The 17,703-nt window shown below is 41.4% G+C and overlaps 1 protein-coding gene across 8 annotated transcripts in view; it reads right to left on the bottom strand.

The window, feature by feature from the left end:
* The window catches only part of IFT122 (intraflagellar transport 122), a 32,601-nt gene extending 14,951 nt beyond the window's left edge, over window positions 1-17,650 (bottom strand). For 3 of the 8 annotated variants that reach the window (XM_075433208.1, XM_075433207.1, XM_075433211.1), the window contains exons 1-17: window positions 17,531-17,650; window positions 17,119-17,185; window positions 16,055-16,139; window positions 15,116-15,194; window positions 14,236-14,312; window positions 13,727-13,793; window positions 12,609-12,755; window positions 11,135-11,210; window positions 10,398-10,589; window positions 9,508-9,646; window positions 8,681-8,883; window positions 8,074-8,211; window positions 7,150-7,314; window positions 6,071-6,268; window positions 4,273-4,413; window positions 2,569-2,622; window positions 279-440 (exon numbers count right to left, since the gene is read on the bottom strand). In XM_075433208.1, the coding sequence (XP_075289323.1) occupies window positions 279-440; window positions 2,569-2,622; window positions 4,273-4,413; window positions 6,071-6,268; window positions 7,150-7,314; window positions 8,074-8,211; window positions 8,681-8,883; window positions 9,508-9,646; window positions 10,398-10,589; window positions 11,135-11,210; window positions 12,609-12,755; window positions 13,727-13,793; window positions 14,236-14,312; window positions 15,116-15,194; window positions 16,055-16,139; window positions 17,119-17,185; window positions 17,531-17,571 (2,031 nt within the window). In that variant the 5' untranslated portion in view covers window positions 17,572-17,650. Of the gene's footprint in view, window positions 1-278; window positions 441-2,568; window positions 2,623-4,272; window positions 4,414-6,070; window positions 6,269-7,149; window positions 7,315-8,073; window positions 8,212-8,680; window positions 8,884-9,507; window positions 9,647-10,397; window positions 10,590-11,134; window positions 11,211-12,115; window positions 12,278-12,608; window positions 12,756-13,726; window positions 13,794-14,235; window positions 14,313-15,115; window positions 15,195-16,054; window positions 16,140-17,118; window positions 17,186-17,530 lie in introns of those variants that run through there. The other 5 variants (XM_075433215.1, XM_075433209.1, XM_075433210.1 and 2 more) reach the window with 5 other exon arrangements.
* Between the last annotated feature and the right edge of the window lie 53 nt (window positions 17,651-17,703).

Here is a 17,703-nt window from a genome sequence, read left to right on the forward strand (position 1 = left end):
GTAAAGCTGTGAATTCCACGAACCTATTTGATACTATACAAACCACAATCTGCTGCCTCAGTAGCAGACTGAAGAAAAAGGCTACCGTTACATCTAGACCCAGAGGACAGCCATTTTTCCCCCTCACAAGCCAAACGAACTTCAACCAATTAACTAGGAAAATAAAGTTGGCATTCAAAGCCCACATTTCATCCAATCCTTTTGAAGGACCATACTTTGAAAACAGTTACAGCTATATTAACATCTCTGCATTTAAGTATTCAGCTGCAAACTATTACCTTTGCATAGTCAAACATGCGTAAATCAGAATACATATCAAGAGCCAGGTTTTCATGTCCACTCTTTTTGTACAACTTCGCCGCCTCATGGAATTTTCCCTGGTAGGCATAAACATCTGCTAGGAACAGTTCATTGTTGTTCTCGCCATGCTTCTTCCGCTCCTGGGAAAAAACCCAAAGAGAGATGCAGAAAATATTCTAGATGATCAGGACGTAGCTGAGAAATAGCTACTGAGGAATTAGATTTTTCAGGCTTAGATTTTAACTGTTAATAAAAACCTGTAACAGGATATGGTAATTATGCCTCTCCTACGTTTCTGGTGAATTTATAATTAAAAGCTTAAATCCCTTCTTAATTAAAATTAGGAAAAGCAAAATTAAATGTCACTATACAAACCAAAGTGATGAAAAATCACTTCTTGATTTCACACAGGAAAACGAACACACGCTATCCTTATGCTATGCTATTTTAAAAAAAGCATCTGATGGGTTCCTTCTTTTTTCCTGTAGAAACTCACTAGCATATAATTTGGCTAAATTAACAATATGTGCGGGTGGGATGACAAACATGAAAATAATAGCTATCAATAAGTGGATTAACAAAGCACGTTAACCCGCCCGGTGTGGCCACCGCTGTCCCCGCGTGCAGGAGCTCCTGATGTCGGGCAGGCAGCAGTGCTCCCAAAGCCCCGACACCCACCCTGCGGCCGACCAGCCGCTCGCTCGTCGTGTGGGCAGGCACCGCGCAGCAGACCCACAGAGGAACACTGACTCCACACACCATACACATGCACACACACGTGCACACGTGTGTGCTTTATCCTGTATCTCAGAAACACATCACTACCCTGCTCTGGACGAAATTATTACTGCTGTTAGCCACCTCACATGGGAACACATGGATGTGAACCGAATTTAAAGAAAGCTGCATGAAAGGCGGGAAATCATTCAGACTCAATTCCCTACTGCCAAAGGAGACTCAGCCATCACTCCTTCCGGTCACGCGTACTGACTAGGCTGATACTGGACTGGTGTTGAAAGTTCCCTTTAAAAACTTGGTTAAAAGAAGAATCAGAGGAATTGTTACACCATTTTTTAAAGACTTCACAGAATCCTGCCAGATACAGAGATCTGGCAGTTACGTTTCCTGCTGTCATCAATTAAAAAAAAAAAAAAAGTGTCATGACTGAGAGAAAATCATCATATTAATGGAACATGTGTGCTTAGTTACACCCTTACAAGCCTTAAAAGGAATCTGATACACCGCCAGCAAGAGTAAGCAGTGATGTAGAACTCTCACTTCAGAAGGAGCATTTTCAAGAAGTCTGAAAGTACGTTTTTGCTCATTCACAGAAGGAATCTTTCTCATTAAACAGAATATAACATGACAATTCCAGAGTATCCTCAATATCCTCAGTAGAATGCTCTCCTCTAACTATCTACCCTTTAAAAGAAAAAAAGAAAAGAGAAAAAAAAGAGGGGGTCCTAATGCAGAACTTTGTCCCACGTTAGACACCAAGAAAAGTTAACTGACACCAACTGGCGTTCTGACAGAATCTGGACAACTCTGCAGAAATTGAAGACAAGGAATTTATTATTTCAGAAAAGGTGTAAATCTAATTAGCGTGAGAAAGAGGAATTCCATTTACGCCATCTCAGTGCAGATCTTTAAACTAAGCACAATCATGCAGTCCCTGCAACAGGACAAGGGTGACACCATGTCTCTTCATATGCTCATGACAGACAGCCATTGTCTGGTGAAATTCTATCAAGAAGTGTGAAAAGAGTAAGAACTAGTGATTAGAGCACAGTATGGAAGTAAGAAATTCCAAATTCGATTTCCAGTTGTCACAGACTTGTCATGAGACCGCGAGTTTGTCATTTTATTTCTCTGGGCCTGTTTCTGGCTCTGCAAAAAGGAGATAATGGTAATTACCTACCTCCAGGGGGTAAGGAAAGGCTTAATTAACTCCTGTTTATGAAGGATTCTGTACTTAGCTCTGTTAGCACAGTAGTATTCTACCAATTATTAATTGAATACTGAATGTTTTTTCTAGCTTTCCAGAACACAGTTTCAGAAGTTCTCGTCCCACCCCTCCATTTCTTTTTTCCATGAAGTTTCAGTCGTATTACAAGAATTTGAGTCACCTCTGCTAATCAGGATTTTTCACTCTAAACACATCTCCAACAGTCAGAAGCACTATCCAAGCAAAAGTCCCTCCAAAACAGAAAGTACTGATTTTGGCATAGTACTTAGTGTAAGAAAATACACCATCTTTAACACTCTTACCTCTATGCTGCTGATCAATTCTAAATATCTAAGGTCTCGTACCCTGGTAAATGCCTATTGAAAAGAAAAAAAAAAAAAAGAATAAAAGTACTTAACTTCAAAATTCACAATATTTTTACGAATAAATCAAGCTGTCTTCACACAAACAGGACAGACAGAAATACGCTGGCGTTTGTGTAATGCCTAACCTGGTGGGCTCCGACTACAACTGGGGCCCTGAGGCATTACAGTAAGCAAGACCAGGCTACAACCCAAACAGCTTAGCACTGAAAATAAACAGTAAAGGCAGGGACTAATAGGAACATGTATGTCAGTCCCCCCCAGAAATACAGAATGCCATTTAAAATATTATATATATTTATTCTGGCTATTTTATAGCTTTTTCATTTTGACGTGAGGTGTGATACAGACAAGGAAATTTCAGGAAACCATTACAAGGTAGAACATACAATTTACTGTATTGTCAAAGCATACTGCATATGCTTATAACTTTTATACCACTCTGAAAACCTAGTATGAAAGTAGCTCAGGGAGAGAAAAGCAAGTAAGATGATGGTAAGATAAAAGTACTGCAAGACAGTGTAATCTCTTCTGCAAACGGAGATAAACGTGCAACCCAAAGTCTCAAGTGGCAAAGTCACGTGCAAGTTACAGCAGCTTAGCACTTATTCTTGACATGCTTCAAAAAAGATTGAAATTTTAACTCTTTAGACCACACATTCAAGACTTCTAACCAAAGTAACGCTTAAGAGGGCACAGAATATTCTGCTTACACCAGATCAGACTAGGAACTGGGAGCCTTTAATGTCATGAAGCTGCTTGTGTTCAAATTAATCTGCTCTAATTCTAAGAGGGCACTACTTTAAAATTCCAAGGCGGCACCAAAAACTTCTTTATGAGAGTATCTATTTGCATAAAGCCATCTATGAAACTGGAATTATTCTGATGCTTCTACTTAAGGAAAAAAGAAAAAGCATTTCATTTCCTTTTAACATATATCTGTTATTAAAAGATGCCATCATTACGGGCATATTTTTAGAATGTTTTGTCTTTCACACAATATTCATGGCATTGAACTCAGTTTGCCCTCTCTTATTTGAGAAAAGGCGGTGAAAGACAACGGGGAAGTATTTTCTGCTGCAGCAAACGCTGTTCTTCCGTACATACCCATTTACAGACCACTCCCAAACCCAAGGCATTCCAGAGAAAACGACTAAACCGATGACACCCCATCACCGTTGCCTTCAAGGACCATCAGCGCCAATCAGAAGGTCTGTGAAGCCTGCACGCTCGGGCGAGGCCGTGCCGAACCCCGGGGGAGCAGCAGCACGCCGAGCCCCCCGGGGGGCAGCCAGCCGTGCCGTTCTGCTGCCGCCCGCCGGTCAGCGGCACCGCTCTCGCTCGCCGATGCGTCTTCCGGCAGGCGAAAGAAACCACTTGACTTTCATCTAACACACTGATTTACAACATGGCATTTGTCTCGAGGGATAAATTCGATCTTCGTTTAAAACCTCCTCTCGAGATCCTGAGCATGTGACAGACCCACGTTCCCTCTGGGGTGTGGAGTAACACACACACCCTACAGACAAGCAAGATGCTAACCCAGCAACACCACTTCAACACACATTATACACACACTCACACTAGGTATGTATAAAATATATAAACCAAGCTTTCTGCTAAATAAGTAAATGTTTGCTTTACCTTTTTAGCAGTTTCAAACTCCAGCCCTTCTAAGGCTTCCATGGCCAGCTCTTTCCAGTCAGTATCAGTTACTCCTAAACACGCAATTTGATAGGCTTCTTTAAACATTTTTCGTTCCAGATACTGATACATGGGTGCAGACTGAGGATGTCCATTGAAAAACATGTGTTAGAAAGCATAATACTGAGATATATTAGTGAAATTCTCTACATACACTGCAGGGGGGGAATAGATTCCCATCACAACCATTACAATCTCCACAGAGAAAAACTGTATGTTTTTTGTATAACAGACAGAACAACGTTCTGGGGTAATTATTACTCTATCTTTAGACAAGCTGGGTTAATTATATTCCAAACTCATCCATCTTGAAACCTTCAGTCCCCTGCATATTAGGAAGTTGTTAAGAACGCTAATTCTTCTGAGCATTGTACATGCTAAATATTACGTACAACGAGCCAACGAGGGTTGGTTTGTCATTTTTCTTAATGCTACGGAAGCAGCGCAAAGGAGGGGGCAGTTTGTTCGCAGAGGCTCTGAGAGTGGCACAACAGCCCAGTGTGAAGCACCCGTGGAGATACTCAGACCCAAGAGGAAGAGGTACCATGAGGAAACAGCCCTTCTGCACCAACCCTGATGACAGAGCCGCTTTACCAAGACTGTGACTATTAAGTCCAAAAGACACTGACCTCAATGACCTGCCCTAAAAGGGAATTAAAACAAGAAACTGTCAACTGCAGGCTGACAGACTAATGCTCAGGATCTGCAGCTACGGCTCGAAGCCTCTGAACGAACAGGAGCACCACAGCTAGATCACCTTTAACTCTGGGTTTGCAACCACAGACAGCATGCAGATTGATTTCTATGTTATTTTTATCAATTTACCTGAAAATTGTGTACTTTTTGGTACTCCCTCCCACCGAAAGCATAGCTTCGAAAAAGCTGCCTCTGTGACACTTCACAGTAACTTTGTGGCATACTGGTGCCTGCGGCACGCCAAAGCCAGACCAGAGCGCGCTGGGCCTGGGCAGCCTCACGGCTGGCAGCCGCGCCGGACAGCCCAGAGCCTAACTCAGGATCCGCACACTGCCTCAGAGGAGCACACGCCGGGCTGGAACGCAGGTCTCCCTTAGTTAATTACAGCACACGGCACTTTCGCCTTCTTCACTGACTCTCGGTTTCAAATCCTGCCCACACTTGGGAGCAGAAGTCAGAATCGGGGGGGGGGGGTGTTCTCCTTTTCCTTTTTTTGAACTGTTTTAGACTCTTCCATTGCTTCCCATAATGCAGAAAACAGCATTTTGTGGAAGGCAATATCTAAACTTAGAATATAAAGACTGAACGTGTACTATACATTCAGACTAAAATATACAGCTTAAATATTGCCTAAACACATCTAGATGAAACAACAATAAGACAGTATTTGATGAACTCAGAAGAAAAATGAAATTACAACTTGAGAAAAGGCACACAGAGAGACTACAGTAAAAATAAAGGAAGAGGTAACACCTGCACTGTATCTTCCTTCATCTTTGCTTTTAGATTATGGGCATTTGCAAGTAGAAAGGGAGAACTGGGAACAGCAATCAACAGCAGCAAAAAGGAAGTTAGATTAATTAATGCCAAATGAACAAAAATAAAATAGATCATGCAATATAACTTAAATAATGATGAAGAAAGTGCGAACTGCAATCATTTTGGTAATGGAATACAGATAAAGCTCAGAAAAGCTTCTTCACTTCTTAAACACTGATGTTCATGAGATGTAAAGCAACACTTAATGAGATTAAAGGATTACCTGCGGAACTTCAACAGCTGACATAGAAAAAACATGAAGACAGAAGATCTTGGAGCCGTTGTAACCCACAACAAAGCCTTGAAGTTTTTGCTGATGGACAGGGAAGTTGCTAGCTTTGATATTGAGGTAACCCCCTCCAGAAAAGCAAAGCATATCCTCACACTGTGTATTCCAAGCCACACTGTTAGCATTGGGTTCCTAACGAGCAAAATAACTGATGATTACAACAGATGCAATCACATCATCTCTCCCAGGAAACATGCATCCTTCAGCTAGAACATTTGACCTATTATAGCCTGGGTGTGTACACACACACACATTTACTATTTATGTTTGCAATATTCTTAAGCCTAGTATATTCCTAAACAGATTTACAGGGACATATTTTGCATTTTAATAAGCAGCTGTAATTGTCTTCCTTTGTTTTGTATTTAATAATGGTCTACACTATCAAACAGTAGAACACAACATAAGATTCCACAACAATACACTGTTAGTTAGCTAGCACATTTAACTGATCATTTTTCTGCCCGTCACAAAAAGAAAGTTACAGACCCTATCTTTGCAGCACTTCATACTTTCTATCTCGTCTTCTCTGAAAACGTTTCATGAACATTAATGAGTGAACCCTTAAGAGCAACTGCTAAACTGCCAATGAAGAGGGTATTATCATTATTCACCTCATATTCTGGGAATACATGACAAACAAACATGTTTAGGCTTTAATTCTCTTCATACCAGTGGTAAAGCCAAAATGCTCATTAACTGCAATGCTTGAAAGGGAACCAGGACAGAGCTCTAAATGAAACTGAAAACATCACATGTTCAAGCGCCCTTTATTCAGCTGTTGCTCATCCGTATCTCCTGCCTTTTAATTCCTTGTCTGCCCTCTCCAAAAGGGTAGCTTCAATAGAGAAATGGATTGGTTAAATCCTACAAAATATGAATAATGGCTTAAATGACAGTTAGATTAATTTTTGCACAGCAACACTTGGTATGTTCTGTGCACCAAATCACTTCCTGCCCTCCCCTTTTTTTTTTAATTATTATTATTTTATTTTACAAACTTTTAATTTTACCTGAAACAACAACTCTTTGGTATGAATATCATATACTAGGCAGGTATCGTTTTCATCAACCACTGCCAGCTTGTTTCGGGATGCACTCATATCCAGACAGCGCACAGCCGTGGATTGCTTCAACAGGATGATTGCGAAGACGTTATCGACAAATATCTTCAGGATCTAGACACATTTGAACCCAAAGTCAGCCCAACCATTTTTCTTCATAAAACTAGAAACAGTATAGCAGCTACAAACTTTAATGCTGTTTAAAGCATGCAACTGCAACTTTTTTCAGAGATAAACTGTGCATTAAAGTAAGGAAACGCTTTCAGTTTGAGGTATCTTGAAAAGACTTGTTTCCACAACACACTCTAGGCTGCAAGCCTATACAAATAAAACACATGCTATACATCCTGGATTTTTTAATGCTCCACTAGTTAAACAATCCCATTAATATAGCACTACAGGAATATATAGCATAGATACAGAAGGATCCCGACTTCCTCTCTATTCCTGTTCTCTGTATCAATACCTCTGGCCTCCAGTTGGAAATATTCCACTGCTAACCAGCTTGTGAAATAGAGAGCAATTTCACCTCAAGAACATCCACACCTTCACAGGTGCTCATCAGGAGAGGTGTACACACACACACACCCCCCCCCACTGAAGACAAACGTTGTCTCAGTTCACCAAGAGCTCTATTTTTGTTAGTTGTTCCTAACAGCTTACGGACTTTAAACAAAGTTAAACATGTTTGTATGAATTTTACAGCCAGAGAACATGAAAGACAGAAGTAATTAGGTTTTCATCACAAGAAGAGACTCTATCAAATAAAATTCTAGGTTGTAAAAGAGCATGCTGCTCCTAAAGTCTCCCTGTAAGAGCATAAACCAGATTTTATTCGCAGTGAAAAGACACACACCAGACATTATGTGTTACCTGACCGTTCTTTAGCCCAACTAAGAGGCCTTCTCTTCCTGGAGGTCCTCCAATTACTTTAATATAACGAATAAGAGATTCCATCAGCCATTCTCGTTCTTTAATGCCCCTAAACGAGAGGCACTGTAATCTTTTCTCCTAAAGACACAGTAACATACAAAATGCTGCATGGAGGCAAAGATAAAACCACCGTGTCTTTATGTTTGTACCCATACTAGCATACATATAAAAATCATAAAATCAAACAGACAATTTAACAGGGTGAATTCTTTAAGGCTTTCCAATGCTATGAACAAGCAAACAAAACCAAAAAAAACCCCCACATTTTTCCAGTAGTTCACCCCCACCCAGAAGTTCCCCTGGATTATCTGCTGATATATCAGATTCACTACAGAGGCTGTTTTACTGAGCCACAGCCACCTGTGGCATGCCACAGCTATTGCTCAGCAGCATGTCAGCGCTGCACACTACAACAGCACTACACACTGGTACCTTGGGGAAAAATGGTAGTAGATTATCTAGTACAATCTTGTCCTACCAGCTATTTGGACAGCTATCTTAAAGTCTGAATGCACCCCAAGACTACTCTAGATTTTAAGGCACATACCTGGCATAAAATAATGTGATCTGAACATACAACCAGCAAGTTGCATTCAAATTTTTTTACTATCTTTTCCTTCACCCGATAATACATATCTGAAGAATCATCTGAATATAACTCGTAAATCAAGATTTTCTCTGGCATCTGGATTGCTAATCTGTTTTTGTAGATTGCAATTTTCTTTACAAGCTCTCTGCCTTTTATTCTAACTAGAGAGAAAAAAACACAAAAACAATACAGTATAGGCTGACACAAAAATAATGGATACAGAAATCAGAAAAATTACTAAGACATTAAAATTGAATCTTTCCAAAGCACCTCTAAAATTAAAAGCAGATTCCTGCTCAGATATGTTCGTTGTTCTGCATCTACATAATCTACTATCCCTGCCACATTTATCACCCTCTGTTATTTGTCAACAGCACATTCTGGAGCAATATTTGATTCTTTGCCATAAAAAGCCAATGGATACGAAGAAACAAAATCAGCACAAACCATTGAGGCTGCAAGTAAGGAGAGAAAAAAAAAAGCTAAATATGATGTACAGTATTTCTATCTCATTCGCAGAGATTAAAACCTTATCTTAAAAGCCTCTGCCCCTCCCCATGTCCTTTCAAATCCCCACATCTTTCATTAAGCTTGTCAGTGCTGATCCTCCAGAATCCAAGTTTGCACTCTCATCCTGCAAACGGTATTCCTCAGTTTGCTGTCAAAGTGACAACAATCTGTCTGACGCATGCAGCATATATTCCAAGCGTTCTGATGGACATCAATTAAACAAAACAAAAGAGAATGACAGTGAAGCTTTGGCCTGACCGCAAGTGTGAAATTACCTTTTTGTTCAGTGATGAGGTGTTGGACAATAACATCAGTCATACTGTCTCGGTAAGCATAGCGATCTTTATAAAGGCCATGAACGGTGCTGAAAATCAACTGATAAAAGGATATTGTTCCATCCTGACATCCCACTGCCTGAAGAAAATAATTTTAGTTAATTGGTACATGTAGGTGAGAATTGGCAAAATGTGTAGTATTTATATATTATGTTCCTTTTCCTGCATAATGTATAGATTGATACCAATTACAGCCTATCTGTACCTAAACAGTGTAAAAGCGCAGCACAAAATGACAACTGATCTCACCATAGTCCATGCAGACCATCATGCTGGGTGGTTGGTTTGGTCTTATTCTTTTGTTAGTGTTTTTTTGGGGGGGGGGGGGGCGGGGGGGGCGCAGAGAAGGAGGGTTGGTTGGTTTTAAATTCACTCTGCAATCTCTTCACATTTGTACAATGACACAGAGTGCAGCGGTTATGGCTAACAGCTGCCTTGTAGGCAATTGCCACAAGGTGCAATGCTAGAAACTCAAACAGATCTGAACATTTTCTTCCCTTTCTAATTCATGGAATTAGATTTAGTCACCCTAGAGGTTACTAGCTGCCATTTATTTCTTCTTTTCTCTCCTCTTTTTTTAATAAAAATGCAGCAAATGCCTTACCGTCTGAAAACAGGTATTACGCCCACTTACAGACTTCCGACAGCCCAAGTTTCACTTCTGCAGCATATTTTTAATTTTGGTGGTACACCTAGAACCTGACTAGACACTGCTTAGGTTCTGCTGCCTCAATAAGAATGTCTGGACTAAGCAAATGCGTTTGAAGTTTATGGTCTTACCTTATACAACAAATTGTCTGTGAAAATGTCACAAAAATGTTCCTACTCACCACATAGTTAGAGTCTGGTTTAACTTTGCATGTCCACACCCAACTGCTTTGCTCTCCTATGGTACCAAGACGCACGCCATCCTTCGTGAAAAGGGAAACTTGTTTATCTGAACCTCCCAGTAAAATATACTCTCCTTTAGTAAAATAGCTAACACAGCAAGGATCAAAATTGAGCATTCTGTCCTTCCCAATCTACAAGGGAAAACAATTTAAAAAAAATAAAAATCAAAAACCTTAACAAAAGGATCATCATATATTTTCCCAAGGCAACAAGTGCTGTCACTGCTACCATTTTTCTCATCTCTCCAGCCATGCACAACTTTTCCAATACCCCAGAACCACTGGCTATACTACTATCGCCAAAGGCAGTTCTAAAATATATCCAAGAATCCCTCCAGTCCCAAACCAGTCTACTCAGAAGGCATGCAATGCACAAAACCCCCTTTAACCAGCTGAAAAAAAAAATACAAAGATGTCCTCTACAGACCAGAAAACCACATCACAAAAGTGAGCCAAGTTGTAAGGGCTTTAATACAAGAATTGTAAGACAGCAGCTGAGTTGCCATGAGAGAAACAAAAGCTGAAGGAAAAGATGGTTACAAACAAAAGCAGACTCATAAAAGTTGTGAAAACAGAAAACATTTAACAAAGCAGTAATACACAAACACTTTGAATACTGCACACAAAACAGCATCAGAAATACCCTGCCACTCTTGAATGCACTTTCTAAAACATACCTGTTTGCCACTAAGCTGGTAAAAGGAAAGTTTCTGACCCCAGTCTGCCACAGCTAAAATATCATTACGCTCATCTCTAACAAAAAAAAAAAAAAAAAGCAGTAATTCTACAGTGATTTATTAACAAATTTCTTAGAGCAAGAGAACCAAGTAATAGGATAGCAGAATATACTTCGTATTACTCCTTACAAAAAACACAAACTGAAAGGACAGCAGATATATCTTGCCATTTAAAACTGAGGAATACAGCTTGGAGATGCAAAAGAAAAATCACTCTGCTTTACAGGAGTAACTGGAAAGCTTGATGTACCACTTCACCTGCAGCTATATACGCAGCAGGTACAGTGAAGCTAACGGTCCCTTACACAGAGGAAGCACCTGGGCCCAGATTCCGATCCCAGCTACAGCAGTGCAAACCCACCATGCATCAAAGACAACACAGCTGAGCAAGAGTGAACGACAATTATCAGCGTAAGGCCGGGGAGGGGAATCGTTCCTGTGAGACCAGCAGCAGGCCCAGGAAAGGCTTCAGGTCTCAAATTCGGTAACTGGTACTCTGACATGATCTGTTCAGCTTGGGAGAAAAACACTCTCCACAGCCTCTTGCCTAGCAAGAAGGGAGATGGTAATCTGAAGATCCTGCAGCAAACCATGCCTCCAGCCACCAGCTGAACACAAGGGAAAGCGACAACAAACCTCAGGAAAAGCTAACTGCTCAGTAAGCACCCTCCCTTGGCTCCGTGCAGGATGCACGCAGCTGTGGGGAGCAGCAACATGCCACCATGTACGTCAGAACTATCTCATAATGAACGTGTACTAGCAGAATAAATTAAGACCATACAGGCAACTGTTAATCTAGAATTTCCCAATTTTTGAATGTCTGACTTTGTACCCTGTGTAACACTCACCGCCCTTGGTCATTTTTGTAAACCACTGTCCTAGATAATATAGGTATGTGTGTTCCTTAGAAGTTTCACTCACAAGTTGAAATCCATAGAGGTGTCTTCTTCCACACAATCTTCCCTCTCTGCCTCGCTATACTTCCTACTGCCAGGCCTGGATTTCAGTACTGGTATCTCCTCTAAATCGCTGTGAAGTGACTCCTCGTGTTCATAAGCTCTACTCCAAAAACTCTCCCACCTACTGCAATAGCAATTGTTTATTTGCATATGTGGGGCAATATTAGCTCTGAACTGAAAAAACAGACATGCCCTCCTCCTTCAAAAAAACCCCAAACTCAACCACAAAAGACAAAAGATACGTTTTTTTTACATCTAAGTGGAACATGTTCCCAGTTTCTCCATCCAATTAAAGACTGGCAGTAAAGCCAAAACCCCAATAGACAATCAGTTAAGAAAAGGTAACATACATGGCATGAATCTGTTTCAGCAGGGGTAAAAGTCAAGCCTTTTCAGCAATCAATAAACCAAGGATTATCTATTCAGCATGAAAAAGGCAGGATGAAATGCTGTACCTGGATGGATTCCAACAAATTGACCATATTGGAGATGAAGCACCTCCTGTACGCTCAATTTTAACTTTCTCTTCGCCATTTTTATTCCTTATGCTCACAACACCGTTGAACATCCCCAAAGCAAGGTACTGGCCATCGTTTGTCCAGCTGATAAAACACACACATGCTGAAGAGCAAACTACTAACAACGAGCAGCAGGAAGGTAGGATGGTACAGCATACTTGGATACGGATGACAGACTGAAATACACTTCTAAGAGGGAGTTCTGGGAGGTAGCCAGTAATCCTACAGTTTGTTTATGCATCTAAATCCACATTTATGGCAACAACATGCACTACAGCAAGAACATTTTACAATATACACAGAAATAAAAAAAATGTAGAAATATAAAATTAAGGTTATCATCTGCTTGCAATACTTCTAACATGTGCTAAGTAACAGATACATTTTTGGGGAAGACAGTGTTGGCAGTAAACTAGGCTGCTTTAAAAGCCCTATTTAGAGCAAATAAAACTGCATGGTGCTGGGACAGAGGAGACCTGGTTTCTATTCTTGTCCCTACTGCAGTTAGGTGGATGACTTTACACAATTTAATGTACCCCTGTTTCAGGTTCCCTATGATGGCAGTATCTCTTTCTACTAAATATACCAACAACACAGGAGATGAACAGCTCTACAAACAAAAAATATAATTATTCTTCCTCTAACTTCATTTTATCGTTATTGCACAAGATGGCTAAATGGAGGGAAAGAGAAGTTAAGACGCTTGCTCAAGACCAGAACACCTCTTTGCTATTAAAAAAAAGGAAAAAGAAAGCTCTCTCTGAGAAGATTACAAAAGAAAGAACAAATAATCTGTGATAAATATTAGTCATATTCCTACTGGAGCATTATAAATGCTACTCAGGTATTTTAAAGATGAGAACAGCAAGACAGCACGAAGCACACAACGCTACTGAACTGCAAGGTAGAAGGACCCATCTCATACTACCGGGTACTGTCTCTGCATACTTTGAACTATTTTACTTGAATTTTTTTTTTTCTTTAAGCTTGCATATTATTTTGAATTGTACGTACTGAAACTAACTTAAATGTCACAGGTAATCCTTAAAACTTACCTACAGCAAGTAATCTTACTGCTAGCTTTGTGTTTAGAGACTGACTTCTGTTCAGGAGACCACAAGCCTTGATTAAAGCAAACAAAAAGCCAAAGTAAATTACAAGGAAGCATTTACCAGTGTTCAGATTAGAAACTAATATTGTCAGAAAACTCAGTTGGGACTTCAGAGGGATTCAAGTCTCATGCAGTGCTAGGACATTTAAATACATATTATTTATCAGTAAATGGGAAAAAAATCTGTCTAAATAACACAGAGGGCGTTTCTGCAAAAAAAAAAAAATCATAGTAACAAAGTAGTACGTTATACCCTCTGGCACCTCACTACACAGTCCTTTCCAACTCAGTTTAGGTGACTTAAATAAGTATCCAATGTTACTTAGCTTTAGGTAGCTTTATACCTCATGTCTTCCGGATTATAAAGAACTGCGCCTATCTGTAGTTAGCTTAGCTATACAACTTTATAGAATTTACTGGCTTAGTGTAAAAGTTACAAGGAAGAAGACGTACCAAAATCACTGGAAGAGCAGGATGCCAACTGATGAGTAAGAGGATTGTATGAAACGCACTGTATAGAGTCATTGTGCCTGGAATGAAGTTACAATCATATTTCAACATATCATTCTTACATGCCCCCTTTTCTGACTTCTAGCAAGATAGGTGAAAAGTCTACCAGATGCCAGAAATAATTCAATCAGTTTACAGTACCTCAAATTAATCTACAATTACTGTAAACTAAACCAATAACAATCCTGAAAAGAATTGTCTCTAAATGGCAGGATTCGCTGTAATTTATCAAAATTAGCTAAAAACGCATGTAGACTGTGATTTATGAAATGTGGTTAAAGGTTATAACCAAACTGTGAAACAAGTATGCTTGTGGATGCTCCCAGTAGTACACTAGCTTGTGCACACTAACTAGCAACAAATGTACACATGCATTCAGAAACAGAATTCAAAGATCTTGCTTAAGAGAGACAACACAAAAACAAAGCCAGAAGAAAGCTGGAAAGACACCGAAAGTATCAATCCTTATCTTTAGTTTAGCCTTTGAACTAGAATTATATTTATTTTATTATACAAGATCAGAGACATATTGTGTTTCCTTTATTTTGATCTATACTGAGATTCCCCAGTTCTCTGCCAGCCCTCTACACTCAGAGATTTATCTGGACTTCCCACCCTCTTTTATGTCTTTAATTGCTTTCCCCGCCTCATTCAGATACTGTGACCGTTCTTTTCCTCTTCCCTCTCCTATTACCCACTCACTAGCATTTTCTCTGACCTCAGTCAACCTTCTTCCAAATCTAACAGCGTGTACTCTTTGACAGCAGAAGTGCATAATCAAAGCCCATTTTTGAGAGGCACAGAATTGAAAAGCATCACTTACGTGTATTTCAGAATTCCTTCTAACTTTGAAGTCCAAATTATCACACTTTTATCAGCTGAGCCAGATGCGAAACGTTTGCCTAGGAATTAAATACAATTTAAATCCCACACATAAAAGAATCATTTTCACTCCAAATAATCAAAGAGAGAGCAAGAAGTTCTTGAACTTGACAAGGCTCAAGTAATTAAGGGCCTAACACGGTAACTGTCTTGATGTGACTGCGCTTCTCCAACTGCATGAAACTCCGATGACCGTATTTGCTTCTCCCACAGAGAGCGCCTCGCTCAAGCCCAGCACTGCAAGCAAGCAGCCAGTCCTCCCGACACTGTCAGTCACAGGTTGGAGATTTATGTCAACAGTGTCAAGTGAAAAGTGGTACATTTCCACAGCTACCACCGACAACTTAAAAAGCAGTACTTGAGAGGAAGTCCTCCGAGTCCACAGACAGTAAATCCCCGCAGAACAAGAATCAGAGGCAATGGAAGAACTGGAAGCAGAATAAGGTCTGTGGTGAGCATGGTAATGTGTGCAGGATCAGAAGATCAGGAAGCTTTGGGATGGACAGAGGAACTACGGGAATAAAAATCAGTCAGGCGGAGTACTAGAAACAGGGATCTCTGCGGTAAGCCTTCTCCTCACATTACCCCACAAAGATAAACTCAACCATCGCTGAAGCAGAATGGGAGGGGAAGCGGGGACTAAATTTCTTGAATTAGCAGGTAGCCTTACACGTAAAAATACAGTACTTCTGCACGTAGCTTTTGTGAGGCACCTCAAACCTTCCAGTAAAAACCAACCAAACAAAACACCACACTCACACACGTTCAAAATATCGTTACTGAAACAACCCTGATTTCACTGTTTATCAGTTGGCAATAAGAAACGGAAGATATGCACTTTACAAACCAGACTAACACAGCCCCCCAAAGCAATACTTACCGTCTTTAGCATAAGCCACACAGTATACAGTGTCCTTATGTCCTTTCAAAGGCTGAATTAAGGTTCCATCAGAAGTATCATATACCTATTTTAAAAAATGGGGGGAAAGACAAACACCAAAACACAAAGATACAAACAAACACACACACATAAAAAAATCCTCCGGTGAGGACTGGGATACAAAATTACCAAAGGCCAACATGATTATACACTTTCTTTTGTGTTTGATTTTTTGCATCGCATACAGTCCATGCAAGACAAAACGTTTTAAAGCTTAGACACATCATTCCTTCAGGTAATACTTCTTGGAAGGAAAGACTCAGTGACAGAAAATCACATGCACGAGTGAAATTTCCAGACAGCTCACTTGGCCAGCTTGTTTTACTTCTTTCCACACAGATGTTTAAACAGAATAAATTACTTGAACGGACTATCACCAGATATAGCATTCTGCAAGCTCTGAGAATAGCAAAGCCTGCTGCCCTGCAGTTCTGACCTAGGTCTCTGTAATCGTGCCATCCATCCACCCATCCCTCTGTCCCTCCAGCTTCCACACCTGCCCCATCCAAAAGCTTCGCAGGAACGGCGAGGAGCGTGGTCCTGAGCCGCTCCTACTGATGGGTCAGCAGCAGGCACCTGGCCCCAGGGAACTGCAGAAAGCTCTGGCTGCACTTCTTGCAGACTAGGGACATCAGTTCGAGTTTCTTTCCCCTTTCCAGAGAGATTTTCACAAAACTTGCAACAACACAGTATTTGTATGCCGTGCCACTGCACGAAGTTTGGATGCAGGTTTACAGATTTCAAAGCACCGGGTGAGGTGCGAGAAGAGATGATGCAAGTAACTTAAATCTCATTACTTTTGGAAATAGAGCTTAAAATTTGCTAAGAGACACTAAAAAGCTTCAAAATACATATTAATGCAGGCTAAGTGTAAAGTATGTAGATGTGAGGCTGGGCTAATAGAGATAAGAGGATTTCTGACAGGTTACATTCATAAGTTAATGCGAAGGAAATCACATTCGTGCAGCTGTAAATGCAAGAGGAAAAAAACCAAGTTTCCCTACCAGCAGTCTATTTCCAGCAGCAATTATCAACTGAGTCCCATCCGGTTTGAATGCAAGATCGTAAATGCTAAAGGAAGAAAAAAAACACCACAGAAACAACCCCCCCCCCCCAACAAACCCCCGTATTAGTAGGCCAATACCCAAGCAAGCAGAGCCCCCCGCCGCGGTACCCCGGGCTGCAGAGCCCCCCCGACACGGCCGCAGGCTGCCGGCTGACCGCAAAGCGAACGGAACCCGCAGCCAAGGCCGAGGGGAACGGACGCTCGGTCGCAGCGGCGATGGGGCTGCGGGCCGGGAGCAGGCCGTGCGGCCTGCTCCCGGCCCGCAGCCCCACCGCCGCCGCGGCTCCTCGCAGGCCGCCCCCCCGGACCGCCTCGCCGCAGAGCGGACCGGCCCTGCCCCGGCCGCTCACCACTGCTCGGCCTTGTCGCGCCAGGTGAGCGCGGCCCGCATCCCCCGGGCCTGGGCCGCACCGGGCCGCACCGGGCCGGGCCCCCCCCACCGTCACCCAGCGCTTGTTTACACCCGCCCCGCCGGCGCCACGGGCAACGCGCATGCGCCTGGGGGCACGCTGGTCCGCCGCCG

The sequence above is a fragment of the Opisthocomus hoazin genome, chromosome 11 (genome assembly GCF_030867145.1).
Source record: "Opisthocomus hoazin isolate bOpiHoa1 chromosome 11, bOpiHoa1.hap1, whole genome shotgun sequence".
In the NCBI taxonomy this organism is placed as follows: domain Eukaryota; kingdom Metazoa; phylum Chordata; class Aves; order Opisthocomiformes; family Opisthocomidae; genus Opisthocomus; species Opisthocomus hoazin.